A 14,588-nucleotide genomic window follows, 5' to 3' on the forward strand; every position below is an offset into this window, starting at 1 on the left:
CCTAACTGCTCTCACCTCCTTGTCTGATCCCCCTAACTGCCAAACTGCTGTCCCCTGCCGGCCTGATCCCCCTAACTGCTCTCCCCTCCTGGCCTGATCCCCCTAACTGCCAAACTGCTGTCCCCTGCCGGCCTGATCCCCCTAACTGCTCTCACCTCCTTGTCTGATCCCCCTAACTGCCAAACTGCTGTCCCCTGCCGGCCTGATCCCCCTAACTGCTCTCCCTTCCTGTCTGATCCCCCTAACTGCCTATCTGCACTCCCCTCCTGGCCTAAACCCCCTAACTGCCCATCTGTTCTCCCTTTCTCTCCATGCCTTCAAACCCCGGCGCAGAAGTGCTGAGAGCTCTCCACCAAGGCCCCGGCCCTGTCCTGATGCCCCATCCGGGCCGGGTGACACTGCAGGCCTGCGCACGCCTCCGCCATGGGGGCAGGGGGAGGCACCCCAGCAGCACCCTCATGTCCCAGTGGTGCAAGTCCCCACCCCCAGCTCACCAGCTCCTGTGCGTGCACAGCCTGTTGAACGGTGTGACTGGGACACCGTTAGGACCAATTAGCATATTTCCTCTTTAGATATATATATATAGATTTTTAGAGAGAGAGGAAGGGAGGGGGAGAGAAAGAAACATCGATTGGTTGCCTCCTGCATGCACCCTGACCAGGGCTAGGACTCCAGCCTGCAACTGAGGTACATGCCCTTGACCGGAATCGAACCTGGGACCCTTCAGTCTTTGGGCTAATGCTCTATCCACTGAGCCAAACTCCCAGGGCTCGCTGCCACCTTTACAGAGGACATTGTTGCAGGGTAGGGACATGCAGGTCTTCCTGAAATGACAGCCTGATGGTCACTGGACCAACTGTCCTGACTGGGAAAGGGCATCTCCATAGCTGAGGACTCGGGGTGCCGCTGGGGACCCAGGGTGCAGTTCCATGGGGGTGCCACCTGCCTGGTCCCCCATGAGTGGGGAGGTCTGTAGGTGCTGAGAATCCAGATTTGCTCAGTTGAATTTGTTGCCAGACAGTTTGCTTCCTAATGAAATCCCGAAGTGTTGTCTGTGCCTGTGGGGGTGCGTGTGCGGTCAGAGTCAGACTCCCTGCTGACGTTGGGCAAATAAGATCACACATGCAGCACAACCATCCACAAATGCAGCTTCGAAATGTGGTTAAGACACTGTCCACTTTCCATTCTCCCTTTTCATTCTATTAAAGAGACCATAATCTCATGATCCACGCACCCACTAGGACCCTGGAGGCGTTGGGTGGGGGAGGCGGGTTTTACCTCCCCTGATTAACAATGAGTAAGTGAATCTGCATCGACTGAGCATGCAGACTGGACACACTCATCCCCTCCCGTGGTCCCTAATCACCCAGGTTGCGGGCTCGGTGGTAAGGTGGGGCTGGGGGACAAGGTGGGGGAGGCACAAAGACGGTATCATGCTGAGAAAAGGCTCTTGGGAGGCCTGCCGTTCTGAGTCAAGCCCAGGCTGCACACCCACTACCCTGCCTCACTGATGCCAAGACACATTCCCCCATCTCTACCCTGGGAGCACGCCACAGGGACTGTGGTAAGAAAGGCATGTGTGGGAGTGTGATGGGCATATTATTGCTTTCCTACATAGAGCAGCAAACAACTGCACGGCTGGGATTTGATGGAATATGGCGTGCTGCTCGACCAAGCCGCTCAGCCCCCGTGCCTCGGTGTCCTGGTTATGAAAAGGGTTACAATGCCTAAGTCAGCCACCCTTGTAGATATTAAGTGAGAAGGTCGTACCTGTTAATTATTGCTGGTAACAAATTACACCAACGTATCAGCTTAAAACAATACACAGTCAGTATCTCGCTGTGGCCGGCTGTCCAGGCTTCATTATGTCCTCAGCACAGGGTCTCGAGGCTGAAACCAGTGTCAGCGGGGCTGGCGCACCCCCCTGCCGTACCCCCCCCCCCCTGCACCCGGGCCACAAGCTCATTCAGATTGTCAGCGGAACTCACACGGCTGCCCACAGCAGGTGCAGACATGACTCCTGCACACATGACTTTCCCGTGCAGTGTTGTATGCGAGGTGCCCTCCACATGAGGGTCAGCCCTGAGGGCCCCACCTTCACCCATCTCCAGGCGGCTCTGTGAGGGCCGGTACTTTTTGGTGAAGAGGTGGAGATAGTGAGCTCTCCCACCTGGGGCCCAGGATCCGCATTTCCAGCCACACCCCAGGTAACCCATGCACCGAGCATCTGCCCATCACTCTTCTGGCAAAAAGACTTCCTAAAGTCACCTCCACTCCTGGAAAACTTCTGGGACCCACACCCCACACGTGGAGCTCGGTGAGGTGCAATCACAGGGCATTTGCTTTGGCACCGTGGCTTTCGCACCATCTGGGGCATGGTGAGCACCGGGCCACCTCTGTGTCCTGAAGGTCCTTGCTGGAGCTTACTCTGGTTGAAGGGTCTCAGCCCCATAACGTCAAGAATATAATCACGTCTACAGCTGCTCCAATCTCTCATTTTTGCAGTAGAAACATGTCCATTGGCTTTCAGTTTCTCACCCCAAACAATCCAAACCCACTGTCCCTCCCCAGGGGCGAGCGTCGTCAGGAACGAGCAGCTCCCCTCACAGTGCCTGGCCGGCGTGGACACCTCGGATGAAGACAGCGTGCGGGCCCGCAGGGCAGCCTCCCACCTCTCCACTCAGAGCAGCCGGACCTCACCTGCGAGCCAGGTACGGGGCGTGGGAAGACTCCTGGTAGCTTCTTTGAGGGGAGCCCTTTCATCTTAACACCAAGTCATATCAGAGAAATTACAGCGTTCCATACTTTAAAGCTCTAAGATTGCACAAGCCTACTTAACAGAGGAGTGATGTCATCAAAACACATGTGTGTGTCCCCATGGTGGAGGGGTTACAGGAAACCCTGCCCACCACCCCAACTTGGGCAGCCACCCCCGGTCCCCTCCCCAACCCCAGCCACCACCCACCTGCCTTCCGTCTCTGTGGATTTGCCTGTCCTGGATCTCTCATCCAAAATGACTCTGGAATCATACAATACAGGACCCTTTGTGACTGGCTGCCTGCTGTTTCTGAGGTTCATTCACATTGTAGCAAGGGTCAGAACTTCATTCCTTTAAGAAAATTCAACTTAGCCCTCGCTGGTTTGGCTCAGTGTCTAGAGCGTCACCTGTGGACCAAAGGGTCCTGGGTGAGATTCCATTCAAGGGCATGCACCTTGGTTGCAGGCTCCTCCCAGGGTCGCATGCAGGAGGCAACCAATCAATGTGTTTCTCTCACATTAGTGTTTCTCTGTCTTTCCCTCTGTCGTCCACTCTCTCTAAAAGATCAATGGAAAAATATCCTCGGGTGAGGATTAACCAAAAAAAAGAAAAGAAAAGAAAATTCAACTTAAAGCACTTAAATCCTAAGTTAGTGAGAACGGCTCACATAGAAACACTGATTTATGACATAGCTCATCACAAGATTCCTTTGGGTACCACGGGTTCTTTTCACTGAAATTAAATCACAAGCCCATTTACAGTCAACTGATTAGAACAGGCAAGTACATTTTATTGGGGGAAAGGCAATCCTGTTTTAGACGAGAACATCGTGACCTACGAGGTTGATTCCGACTCACCAGAGTCTCTGGTGGAGCCCTGACTCCTATGGATAAAATTGCAGGATTGGGGCCGTTTTGTAACTGATGACTCTCGAAGCATGGATCCCAGACGGGGTGCATGGGCCCTGCTCTGGATGGAGAATCCTGAGCCATAGCTGGCCTGAGGCTGGTCTCACGCACATCTGCAGGAGCCTGGGTTAGTGCAGGTCCAGCTTCCTCTGCACGCTGGTGCCTGGCACAGGGCCCCCCGCCCCCGGGGCTCCTCCTAGGAGATCTGGAGGGTGCATTTGTGGAGCTCCCCTCCTGGGACCCATAGGCCAAGCTCTGGGCTGTCATGTGGAGAGGCTGGTCATTTGTTCAGCAGGATAGAGTCCTCCCCTGGGACAGAGACCTCCATGGGATAGAGACCTTCCCCAGAACAGAGACCTCCCTCCAGGATAGAGCAGTCTTTCCAACCCCAAGACTCACAGACATGGCCTGAGTTCTCCAGAGCAATGTTTTATTGGGGCAAATCTTCCTCTGATTGGTCACTGTCTCTGTACCCATGGTCAGGACTTTCTGGGTGAGGAACTTTCAGGAAAGACTCCCAAGAGGAGGCCAAAGATGGCACAGCATGCCGCACTCAGGACACTTCCACGGGGCTGAGGTGGCGGGGGCAGGAAACGGAGCCCCGGCACTTAACCCTCCCCACAGTGGGGAGTGAGCCCCCCACTCCCAAGAGCCGGCCCCGGGACATCAAAGCCGTGCTCAGGTTGCAGACACGGGTCGGTTTCCGCACAGGAGCCTCGCCAGTCCCAAATTATGGCTGTTCCTTTTAAGCATGGCCTGTGTCTGTGTGTGCTTGCAAGTTATAAATGTTGGTTTTGTTGCCCACAAGCTGAAGGCACCCGTTCATACTTGACGTCCGTACGAGTCTAGTAACATGATGACCCTGACAGTTGGGGCTCACACAGGGGAAGAGGCCACTGCCAAAGCCATGGCCATTTGGGGGGCCAAGGGGGAAGGCTCAGCAGCTGCATGGAGGTGGCTCCTGGTACCTGAGAAGCAGGTGTTGCATGGGCATGTCTGATGGTCCCAGTGGCTCTCAGTACCAGATAGAAACCCGGGGCTGTTCTGTCTGTGGTGGGCATGCTGTCCCGGAGGCCTCCCCTCCCCTGAGAGGCCTGGGTGCCAACCTGGCCTTGCTCAAAGCGCCACCCCAACCCCCGGCTCCTTTGCCGGCCTGCTGCCTTTCCATGGCTCTGTGCTACCCCCACTTCCTGCTCACCTCCCCCAACCCGAAGTGAGAATGGTCCCAGTTGTCATCGTGGGAAGTTTATCTTTCGTAAGTGACATCTCACAATGACACTGCTGGCACTGGTGGGTCCCGGCCCTCCTCTCCAGGCCTCAAGTGGCAGCCAAGCATCCTGACGCCTCAGGGGCACAGGCTGTCTGCTGGGCTCTCTGCTCCGTGGTATTGACTCTGAGTGCTGTCTCTTAGACTCTGAGTGCAACCAGAGGTGGGCTCAGTTACCAGGGCCACTCCAGGCCACTCCAGAGCGAAACCCTCGAGGTGACATTTCTCAGCTTGGCTCTTCCGCGGGCGGCTCTGCCCGCTCAGGGCTCTCGGTGCTGTGACGACCAAACTAATTACCTCCCGAACAATGCAGAGGGCCTTTCCACCGGAAGGGCCATTGCCTCTGCTAAACCCAGGTGAGCCTCGAGAGAGATAATGGCAGGAAGGCTGCGTCCGCTGGGCCTGGAGAAAACGGAACAAGCATTGATTTTCTCATGTCCCCGTCTGGGGACTAATAGCTTCTGGTGACTCAAGAGCCTGGTGATTCAAGGGATGAGGAAGTTGTATGTTTAGTCGCTTGAAGTTGTCTCCTGGCCCACCAGTGACCCGCAGCTCCTGCCAGATAATGAGTTTTCGTTTGATCGGCCTGGCCTCGTTAGTTCACGCCTTCCTGTGCTGCTCTGGACAGTAGCTGCCCCCGGGAACGATCCCCGTCGGCCTTTCAGGTCCAGCTCCCTAGTCTGGGTGAACCTGTCACCCCTCCTGCCTTGTTCATCTCCCCAGGGTGCACTCCCGGCTTTTGCTGGGTGTCCCAGAGCCCTTGGTGTGGGAAGATGGGTGTCTTGGTCACCCTCCCCGGGGCATGGCCTGGGTGACGGCCTCAGGGTTCCATCCACGGTCTGGGAGTTTGGTGCTTCCCAGGGGCGGGTGCTGGGTCTTGCTGGTGGGAGTGGGCTGTGTCCTGGCCACTGTTTCTGTTCCTCGGCTGCAGGGTTTTGGAATGAGTAAGCGCACGTCAGTGGTGGGATGTCTGCTGACCCACCTGGAGATAGGGCCCCGGAGCCCCTTTCTTAAAGGCGGTTTTGTTGTTAACAAAAGCGCCCGGACGCCCCTTTGTTTAAAGCACAAACTAAGAAAATAATTAGTAAAGATCTATGCACCCCTCGTTCACTGCAGCGTTATTTAGAATAGGCAAGATATGGAAGCAACCCAGGCGCCCAGCAATGGATGAGTGAATAAAGAACAGGTGATACATATATACAATGGGCAATGACTCAGCTGAAAAAAAAAAAGAATGAAATCTTGCAATTTATGACAACATGGGTGAAATAAGTTGTACAGAAAGTGTTGGCCAGTGTGGTTCAGTTGGTTAGGCATCGTCCGGTGCACAGAAAGGTCGCGGGTTCAATTCCCAGTCAGGGCACATGCCTGGGTTTCGGGCTTGATCCCCAGGAGGGGATGTGCGGGAGGCAGCTGATACCATGTCATTTCTCACATTGATGTTTCTCTCTCTTCCTCTCCCTTCCTCTCTCTCTGAAAATCAGTAAAAATATTTTTAAAAAAATAAGTCGTACTGACACCTGGTCTATGCGCTCAATGTCTAGAGTGGCAGCCCACACACCAAGGAGTCTCCGCTTCAATTCCTGGTCAAGGGATGCAGGTTTGATCCCTGGTCCTGCTTGGGGCATGTGAAGGGGACAATCAGTCCATGTATCTCTCTCTCATGGAGCTATTTCTCTCTTTCTCTCTCTCTCTCTCTCTCTCTCTCTCTCTCTCTCTCTTTCTCCCCCCCCCCCCCCCATCTCTCCCACCTTTCCATTTTCTCAAAAAACAATGGAAACAAATAGCCTTGGGTGAGGATTAACAAAACAATAATAATAAGTCATACAGAGAAAGACAAATACCACATGATTTCACTTATATGTGGAATCTAAGAAAAGAAAACAATGAACAAAATAAAACAGAAACAAACTCATACAGAGAACGAAGAGATGGTTGCCAGAGGGGAGGGGAGTGAGGAGCTGAGCAGAAAAGGGGGAGAGTAAGAGGTACAACTCCCAGCTGTAACATAAGTCTCGGGGTGTCATGTACAGGACAGGGAGCAGAGCCAGTAGCAGCCTCCACACCACGCACGCTGACAGACGTCCTAGCCCCGTTGTGGGGGTGGCTTGTCAGGTGTATTCATGGAAAATCCCTCTGCTGTCCACAGGGAACTAATACAATATGGCATGTAAACTACAATTAAAAATAAATGTGTAATAGATAAATGGTGGGTCTTCGATGGCCTGGTGGCATCAGGACCACCAGGAGGGATCGGAACTGGGCCCAGCACGGGGACTTGGGCAAGCTCACGTGGAGAGTGGATGGAGACACGGCTCAGCGGGAGCTCAGGTGTGCTCGGGGTGCGACCCCTCCCAGAGCCCGGCCTCTAAGTACGATGCGCACAGATGCCCCCTGAACCAGACCCGCTCGCTGCTCATTTCAGGGTCCCGGTGCCGGTGAGCCCACGGAGGCGGACGTGGAGGAGGAGACCCTGAAGAGAAAGCTGGAGGAGCTGACCAGCAATGTCAGCGACCAGGGGGCCTCGTCCGAGGAGGAGGGCAAGGACAAAGGGGCGGAGCTGGACAGGAGCACTTCCTTGGAGGACCTCCCCCGGATGACCCCAGAGGTAAGGCTGCCCCCCGCGGTCTCCACAGGACACGGGCAGAGGCAGGGCCAGGGGTCAACAGTCTGTAGCCAACCCAGCAGCCCAGCCCAGGGCAGACAGCTGACCCCTGGAGGTCAGTGAGGGGGCCCGACAAGGGCCGCAGAGTGCCCAGCCCCTGGCTGACCGTCTGCCCGCCCAGCTCCAGGAGTGAAGAGAAAAGAGGATGGTAGGATGAGGTCCTTGTTGGTGAAGCCTGCAGTCTCTCCTGTCGTAGGTGTGCACGTCTGCAGGCCAAACACACAGATGGGAAAAGAGCCCCCCTGGCCCCCAGGGCCCCATGCAGACCGCCAGAACCCCGGACGAGGCGCTGTCGCAGCTGGAGGACAGGGTGGCCGTGACGGCCTCTGAGGTTCAGCAGACGGAGAGCGAGGTAGCCCACAGCCTCGGGAGCAGATGGCTCCCCTAGACAGACAGCGGTGGGGCCCTGACAGTGTGACAGCAGGGGAGGGGCTCCCCAACGGCTCATGCAGAAGAGCCCCTTCAGCTTCAGAACAGGAGCTTGGGGGTCCCTGTGGGAATCACACCCCACCCCCTCTCGCCTCACCCCTGTCCCTTCCCCTTTGCTGTTGAGAGGGGCGGGCGAGGTTTGTAGCCACTGGAGGAAGATGCGGGCACTCCCCCTGCCCCACCCCATGGAGGGGCTTCTCTAGAAGCAGTTAAGATTTTAGGACAGCCCAGGGCTCAGGACCACATTCTGACCCGAGGAGCGTGGGCCCAGAGCTTGGGTGTAAGGGCGGAGGTGTCGGTGGTGACAAAGGTCAGAGGACAGAGCAGGCCTCCCAGGGGCAGTCACAGTGACTGGGCCCTGCTCAGCCCTCCCCCTAGGGACCCACAGAGAAGAGAGGGCCAGTCCCTCAGACTCTGCTCCCAACTGGGGGTGACCCAGCCCCTCCCCGACACCCATGGCACCTGCATGGAATGGGACCCCAGAAAGTACATCTGGGTGGGAAACACAGTAAAATCTTAAGGAGAAAACAGTAAAATCGGTGAATGAGGGCAGCTGCTCTTCCAGGACTGTGACCGGAGGTGGGACTCCTGAGTGACGTCTGTCTGCTTTCACTGATCCTCTAGGTGTCAGAAATCGAGGCCAGGATCGCAGCCTTGCGGGCTGCAGGGCTCACGGTGAAGCCCTCAGGAAAGCCCCGGAGGAGGTCTAAGCTCCCGGTGAGTGCCCGGGGCCTGGGTGCCCGGACTCCTGGCCAGGCCCACAGGGCCAGCCCAGGGCGTGAAACCGAGAGCCCCAGGCCAGCCATCTCCCCCTCCTTGAACTGCTGCCTCAGTGTCCTAGCAGCCATCGTGAGCTGTGCCCTGTGGGAGCTCTTTTTCATTTATTACTTGTTTTCTAACTGGAGAAAGTGCTTTATGAGGGACCCTCAGCTCCCATGAGGATTTGAAAGACACCAGGGGCACGGTTCAGAGTGCAGAAGCAGCATCTGAAGGATGACACCCGTGTGGGCATCTTAACACACTGCCACTGACATGGTGTGCCTAGAACAGGGGGTGGGGAGGGCAGCAGGGCCCCACATTTCTCCTGGGTCAGGTCGGGGATGTTCAGGCAAAATCACATGGTGAGGACACCTGGCCGAGAATGAAAGACGTTCCCGGGAGAGTCCCGGACGGGACTGCCAGGTAAAACACAGGACGCCGGTTAAAGCTCGATGTCACATATACGACGAATCATCTTCCCGTGTGAGTGTAGCCCGTGCGTACTGGGACATGCACTAAGAAATGACTTGCTGTTTCTCTGGAATTCAGAGCAGACTGGGCGCTCTGTGTTTTAATTTGCTAAACCTGGCCGTGCCCCAGTCCCAGAGCATTGAGGGGCCTGTCTGGCAGGGCCAGCGTGCCTCCCCCGCGTTCCTGAGCGAGTGCTGAAGGAGCACGCCGCCCCGTGTCCAGCTGGCCCGTGGCTGGAGGGGACACAGGGCAGCGATCATGTCAGGCTTCTTCCTTGTCCTCCAGGTATTTCTGCCCCGACTTGCTGGGAAATTGGGCCAGAGTCCCGAGGACCCACCTGCAGGCCCTTCCGATGGGGCTGAGGTGCGTGCTTCCTTCCCACCCCTAAAGGCCGGGCAAGGAGTGAAAGGTGGACCCCCCTTCTCCAGAGCAGGGCAGGTCCAGGGGGTGGTGGAGAATTGGCAAGCCTCGCAGGCTGGTGGCCTCAGACGCACTGAGCCAAGGGTGGGTGCGGGAGGAGCCCTTACAGCCCACGCCTCCCGATGTCGGCAGCTCCCTTTTATATTCTGGCACCGGGTGCTTACATGATTGACGGCATGCATTTTAATATGGTTAACGGTTCAAATACTGCCAAAGAGCAGAAGCAGTCCACCCGGTTACTTAGAATCTGGAAGAATGACAGGTCCCAAGTTGGCCCCCAGTGTTTCTAAGTTCCAGTCGAGTGAAGCCCAGATGTGTCTCCTTCCTTCCAGGTGATGGCGGGGCCCTACCTTCTGAGGAGGAAGTTCAGCAATTCCCCTGAAAGTCAAGGTAAGAGTCGCCTGCGTCCCTCCTCCCCGCAGGCAGGGATGGGCTCTGGAGCGTGGAAGCAGGGCTCTGAATTTCCACATCATCTGTGGGACACAGCACCTCACGCCCTGCACCTGCAGGACCCTCTGTTGTGATGGATTTCACAACCAAGGCCCTGAGGAGACACCCTCTCCTGAGGACGAGGCCCACGCCCTCAGGCCGGCTGTCACATCACAAAAGTAAAGGAAAGGAGTGGGGACCGCACACCAGTGCAAGGACCTTTCTATTGTTTTGCCCCCGGTGAACATTTTGGGCCCAGGGAGTAGGGTTTTCATGCCTGCTCCAAAGAGAGCGCTCCTTTGCACAGTTGCTAAGATGTGGGTGCTTTGCTGAAATTATTGAGTGCTGAGAAAACTTCTCCGAGGGGGAAATGTCCATTTTCTGCTACTTGGTTCATTTCTTGGGAGGCAATGACACTTGTTTGGGGTGAGTGTGTGATTAATAAGCCCGCCCCCATGTTTTCCCCAAAGGCAAAGATGACGAGTCCTTTGATCGGAAATCTGTGTACCGCGGCTCGCTGACACAGAGAAACCCCAACGGCAGGAGGGGCACTGCCCACCACAGCTTTTCGGTAAGGATTCATCCGGTTCTCCGAGGTGTCTTCGAAATTCTGTGACCTGTCAGGTTACTTATTGGTATTAAGTCCTCGGAGTGAAGAAAATTGGGGTAAAGTAACATGTAAACTTGGCAAAAGATTTAAACAAAAATCTTATGTGTGCATGTGTGTGCATACTCACCTGTGCATGCTTATTGTGCATGTGCATGCATCTGTGTGCAGACCCATCTGTGCATGCTTATGTGTGCATGTGTGTGCATACCCATCTGTGCATGCTTATTGTGCATGTGTGTTTGTGCATTGCAGAAACCTGTAATGACCCACCAGCCCTAAGCGGGAGAGGTTCTTGGGAACAGGACAGAGCAACAGAGCAGCCCGCCTTGCTTTCCCTCCCCCACAGCCATGATGTCCCCGCATCGGCCCTGCACTCTCCATTCTACACCATCCAGTGGAGAAACAGGAAGACACACTGTCCGTGATGGAACCCCACCTGTGAGATGACTATGGTCCTCAGACCTGCAGCTGCTCACCCCCATTCATTGACAACTTCCCAGGCCACCGGGCCAGCCTGTTCTGATCCATGAGAGACATCTAAGCTACATGTTTCCTTCAGGACAATGTTGTTTAAATTTTTTGAAGGACACACAGAAAACATATTCAGCAAGAACTTTCACTCCATTCACTGCTGCCTTTCTTATGTCGATTTCATGAATGGAACAGAAAGGATTGGCAGTGTGCATCAGAGTGTGGGCCCGGTGTGTGTGTATTCTGTGTGGGTGTAATTGGAGAAGGAAATTGGGCATCAATACAAGGAAGGAACTGAACCCATGATCAGCTGAATAATGAGAGAGGAATAGAGCCCCTGACACCCCCACACATATATACCTATTCTGCAAGTTCATCCGTGGGTCACAGACTGGGAGACATTACCCTCTGGTCAAGGGCAGAGCATACACATGGTAGGAGTGGCATATGATCAGTGCCCAGACACAGACCTGTGGGGAGAGGCGGTGATGGCAATGTACATGGGGCAGCAGCCTGAGGCCCAGAGGGCCAGGACCAATGAGTGGTGCCCGCCGGCCTCTTGCCATAAGCTCCATAGATGAGCCCTAGTTCACCATCTCAGACAGGCTAGGATTCAGGGCTACGTCTGGGTGTCTGGGTGGCTCTTTCAGTTGTAAGAGGAGCCCACTGTGAGCCTCCAGAGCTGCCTTTGAGCACAGAAACTAACCACATCGCCCCATCCCAAGCCTGGCTGTGGTTTTGTAGGCTCCCTGGTTTATTTAAACTTCAGATCAAATTTAAGCCTGTTTTGCAGAGGAGGACATGGAGCCCTTGGTGCGAGGCAGTGCCCTGGAGTTGCTGCTGTGATTTCTATACTCTTGCAGTAATGTTGGGTGAGCTTCAACCTGGCACTCTCAATGGGTGTCTTGTCCAATTCACATGGTACCCAAAAGAGGAAGATGGAGAAGTGATGCCCAAGGGCCTTTGATGATGAGACTTCTGACCTGACTGTGGGCAAGCCCCACCCACAGCTGCACAGATTCCACGCTGAGCCATTGTCAGGTCACCACAGGGGTTGCGTCCAGGACAGCTCCCGGTGCAAAGGCAGCCTCCAGGGGACGGAATGAGCCAGCCTCGGGCTATGCTGGGATTGGTGGCCCCTTCTCAGAACGGAGGCTGGTTAAAGGGTGTTGCTCCCAAGTCAATGCTACAAATGATTAAAAGGTTCCTGTAAGTGAAAGGGAGGCCAGTTTTTTATGGACACCCGTCCTTATTCACAAAGTAAACTAATGTCAAAGTGAGCTCCTAGGAGTCAAAGAAGAGGCAGTTCTGGCTGCCCTCCATGTCCCTGCATGTTCCTACAACAGGACAGGGGGTGCTCTGCCCCAGAACCTGCTCACGGCCACCTGTGCTCTGTTCACACTGTGTTTGGTCCATGACCAAGGTCTCCCTAAGGAGCTACTAATGCACAGAGCAATCACACAGTCATCCCTCCAGCTCCTCCAACACCTGCCACCACGGAACTCATCCATTCTCCCATCCACAGAGCTCCCATCCGAGCCACCCAGCCCTGGAGCCAGAAACCCCAGGCCCCAGACCCCAACCCTGCCCCTCCCTGCCCCTCATCAGACCACACTCTATCCTCTGTGTCTCCCAGACCACTCCAGACTTCTCAACTCCCCTCAGTCACCTCATGACTTTTTCCAACAGGAAAAATCTCTTGCTTTCCTGGGATAAACCTTACTTGGTCAAGATAATTAGGTTTTTAGTACATTGCTGAATTTATTTAATATTTTATTTAAAGGGGGTGGGGGAGGTAGAAGAGGGTAAAGAGAATAAATGGTGATAGAAGAAAAAATATTTTATTTAGGGTTTTTTACCTCAACTGATACCTTTAATTTTTCATCTCCCACTGCCTACAGACACCCACTGGTGAAGGCCCAAAGTGGTAGGGCACCAATGCCACTCTGTGACAAAGCTACTTTGCTGAAAGGGGTTACTGTCCCCCTACACACACAGGCACACGTGTATGTACACACAGGCATATGTGTGCCCACACACTTGTACTGGCACACGTGCACACATACACATGTGCACACACATGCTCCTCCAGGTGGCCCTGACTGTGCACACATCTGTGGGGACCACCCAGAGGGCCCGCCTCCAAGACAGGAGCACATCTCCGGACAGTGGTCCTTCGCCACGATTCGTAAGAAACACCCCTGAGCACTTGGCCACCACTACCGCTGAGACACCCCCAGTTCTGAGGGAATCCACCCCCAGTGACCTCACCTTGCAGCCACCATCACAGCCCTGCACCCACCCTCCACTGCCCAGGCCCCAGTCACTTGCCCTCTCACCAGTGCTCACAGACCCCAGGTCCGCAGGGAGCCTGCTGGCCACCAGGAATGGGCAGCCAATTCCCGGAGGGGCAGGTACAGCCCTGAAGAATTTCTGAGAAGTGATGGTCACATGACATGTCCTATCACAAGCCTACATGCCTGAGGGGGCCACCCAGGTCTCCTCCCCCAGGACAGGCTCCCTGACACTACACTCAACAGCACTTAGGGACCTTTGACATAATCTAGTCCGAATATAAATGAGTTAGGTGTCTAGATCCAAGTTAAATGGTAGAATATTGTCAGTTATTTCAACTCGAGGACATAACTGTTAAATGAGAAGAATGAGACTCAAAAACATATAAATATGATGAACTGACCCAGAAAAGATGTGGGAAACCAATAGAAGGAAGCACATCACCTGTGAAAACGATCCGCTTCTTTGAGTTTTATTGTGCTTTTTCTCTGTGTGTGTTTTCCTATTTTTCTACATGTGTTCATTTCTTTCCAGAGGTGTATAAATTGCTTTTACAATCAAATTCAACATATTTGTTTCCTGATATTAATAAACTTGCCCATTGAAAACATTAATGATGAAGACTTGTAAAAACCTAGAGAGGAACCGATCTTAAGCAATGAAATGGATGAGAGTAGTTTGTGCATGAGAATGTCGCCACGGAAAGCCACAGACTGAGGAGGCTCGCGGAGACGTAACACCGTCGTGTCCGGCGTGGCAACTTCTCCGTTCACCATGTGTCCGGCGTGGCGACTTCTCCGTTCACCATGTGTCCGGCGTGGCGACTTCTCCTCTCACCATGTGTCCGGCGTGGCGACTTCTCCGTTCACCATGTGTCCAGCGTGGCGACTTCTCCTCTCGCCATGTGTCCGGCGTGGCGACTCCTCCTCTCGCCATGTGTCCGGCGTGGCGACTCCTCCTCTCGCCATGTGTCCGGCGTGGCGACTTCCCCGTTCACCATGTATCCGGCGTGGCGACTTCTCCTCTCACCATGTGTCCGGCGTGGCGACGTCTCCTCTCACCATGTGTCCGGCGTGGCGACTTCTCCTCTCGCCATGTGTCCGGCG

The 14,588-nt window shown here is 54.8% G+C and overlaps 1 protein-coding gene across 2 annotated transcripts in view; it reads left to right on the forward strand.

The window, feature by feature from the left end:
- Positions 1-13,015, forward strand: part of MLPH (melanophilin) — a 34,782-nt gene extending 21,767 nt beyond the window's left edge. Inside the window, exons 8-15 of one of the 2 annotated variants that reach the window (XM_081095292.1) lie at positions 2,572-2,711; positions 7,359-7,541; positions 7,795-7,950; positions 8,652-8,744; positions 9,543-9,620; positions 10,010-10,067; positions 10,577-10,677; positions 11,063-13,015. In XM_081095292.1, coding sequence (XP_080951418.1) covers positions 2,572-2,711; positions 7,359-7,541; positions 7,795-7,950; positions 8,652-8,744; positions 9,543-9,620; positions 10,010-10,067; positions 10,577-10,677; positions 11,063-11,068 — 815 coding nt within the window. In that variant the 3' untranslated portion in view covers positions 11,069-13,015. Of the gene's footprint in view, positions 1-2,571; positions 2,712-7,358; positions 7,542-7,794; positions 7,951-8,651; positions 8,745-9,542; positions 9,621-10,009; positions 10,068-10,576; positions 10,678-10,968 lie in introns of both variants that reach the window. The other variant, XM_081095291.1, reaches the window with a different exon arrangement.
- Positions 13,016-14,588: the final 1,573 nt, after the last annotated feature.

This window comes from Myotis nattereri, assembly GCF_964212035.1.
Source record: "Myotis nattereri genome assembly, chromosome: 7".
NCBI lineage: Eukaryota > Metazoa > Chordata > Mammalia > Chiroptera > Vespertilionidae > Myotis > Myotis nattereri.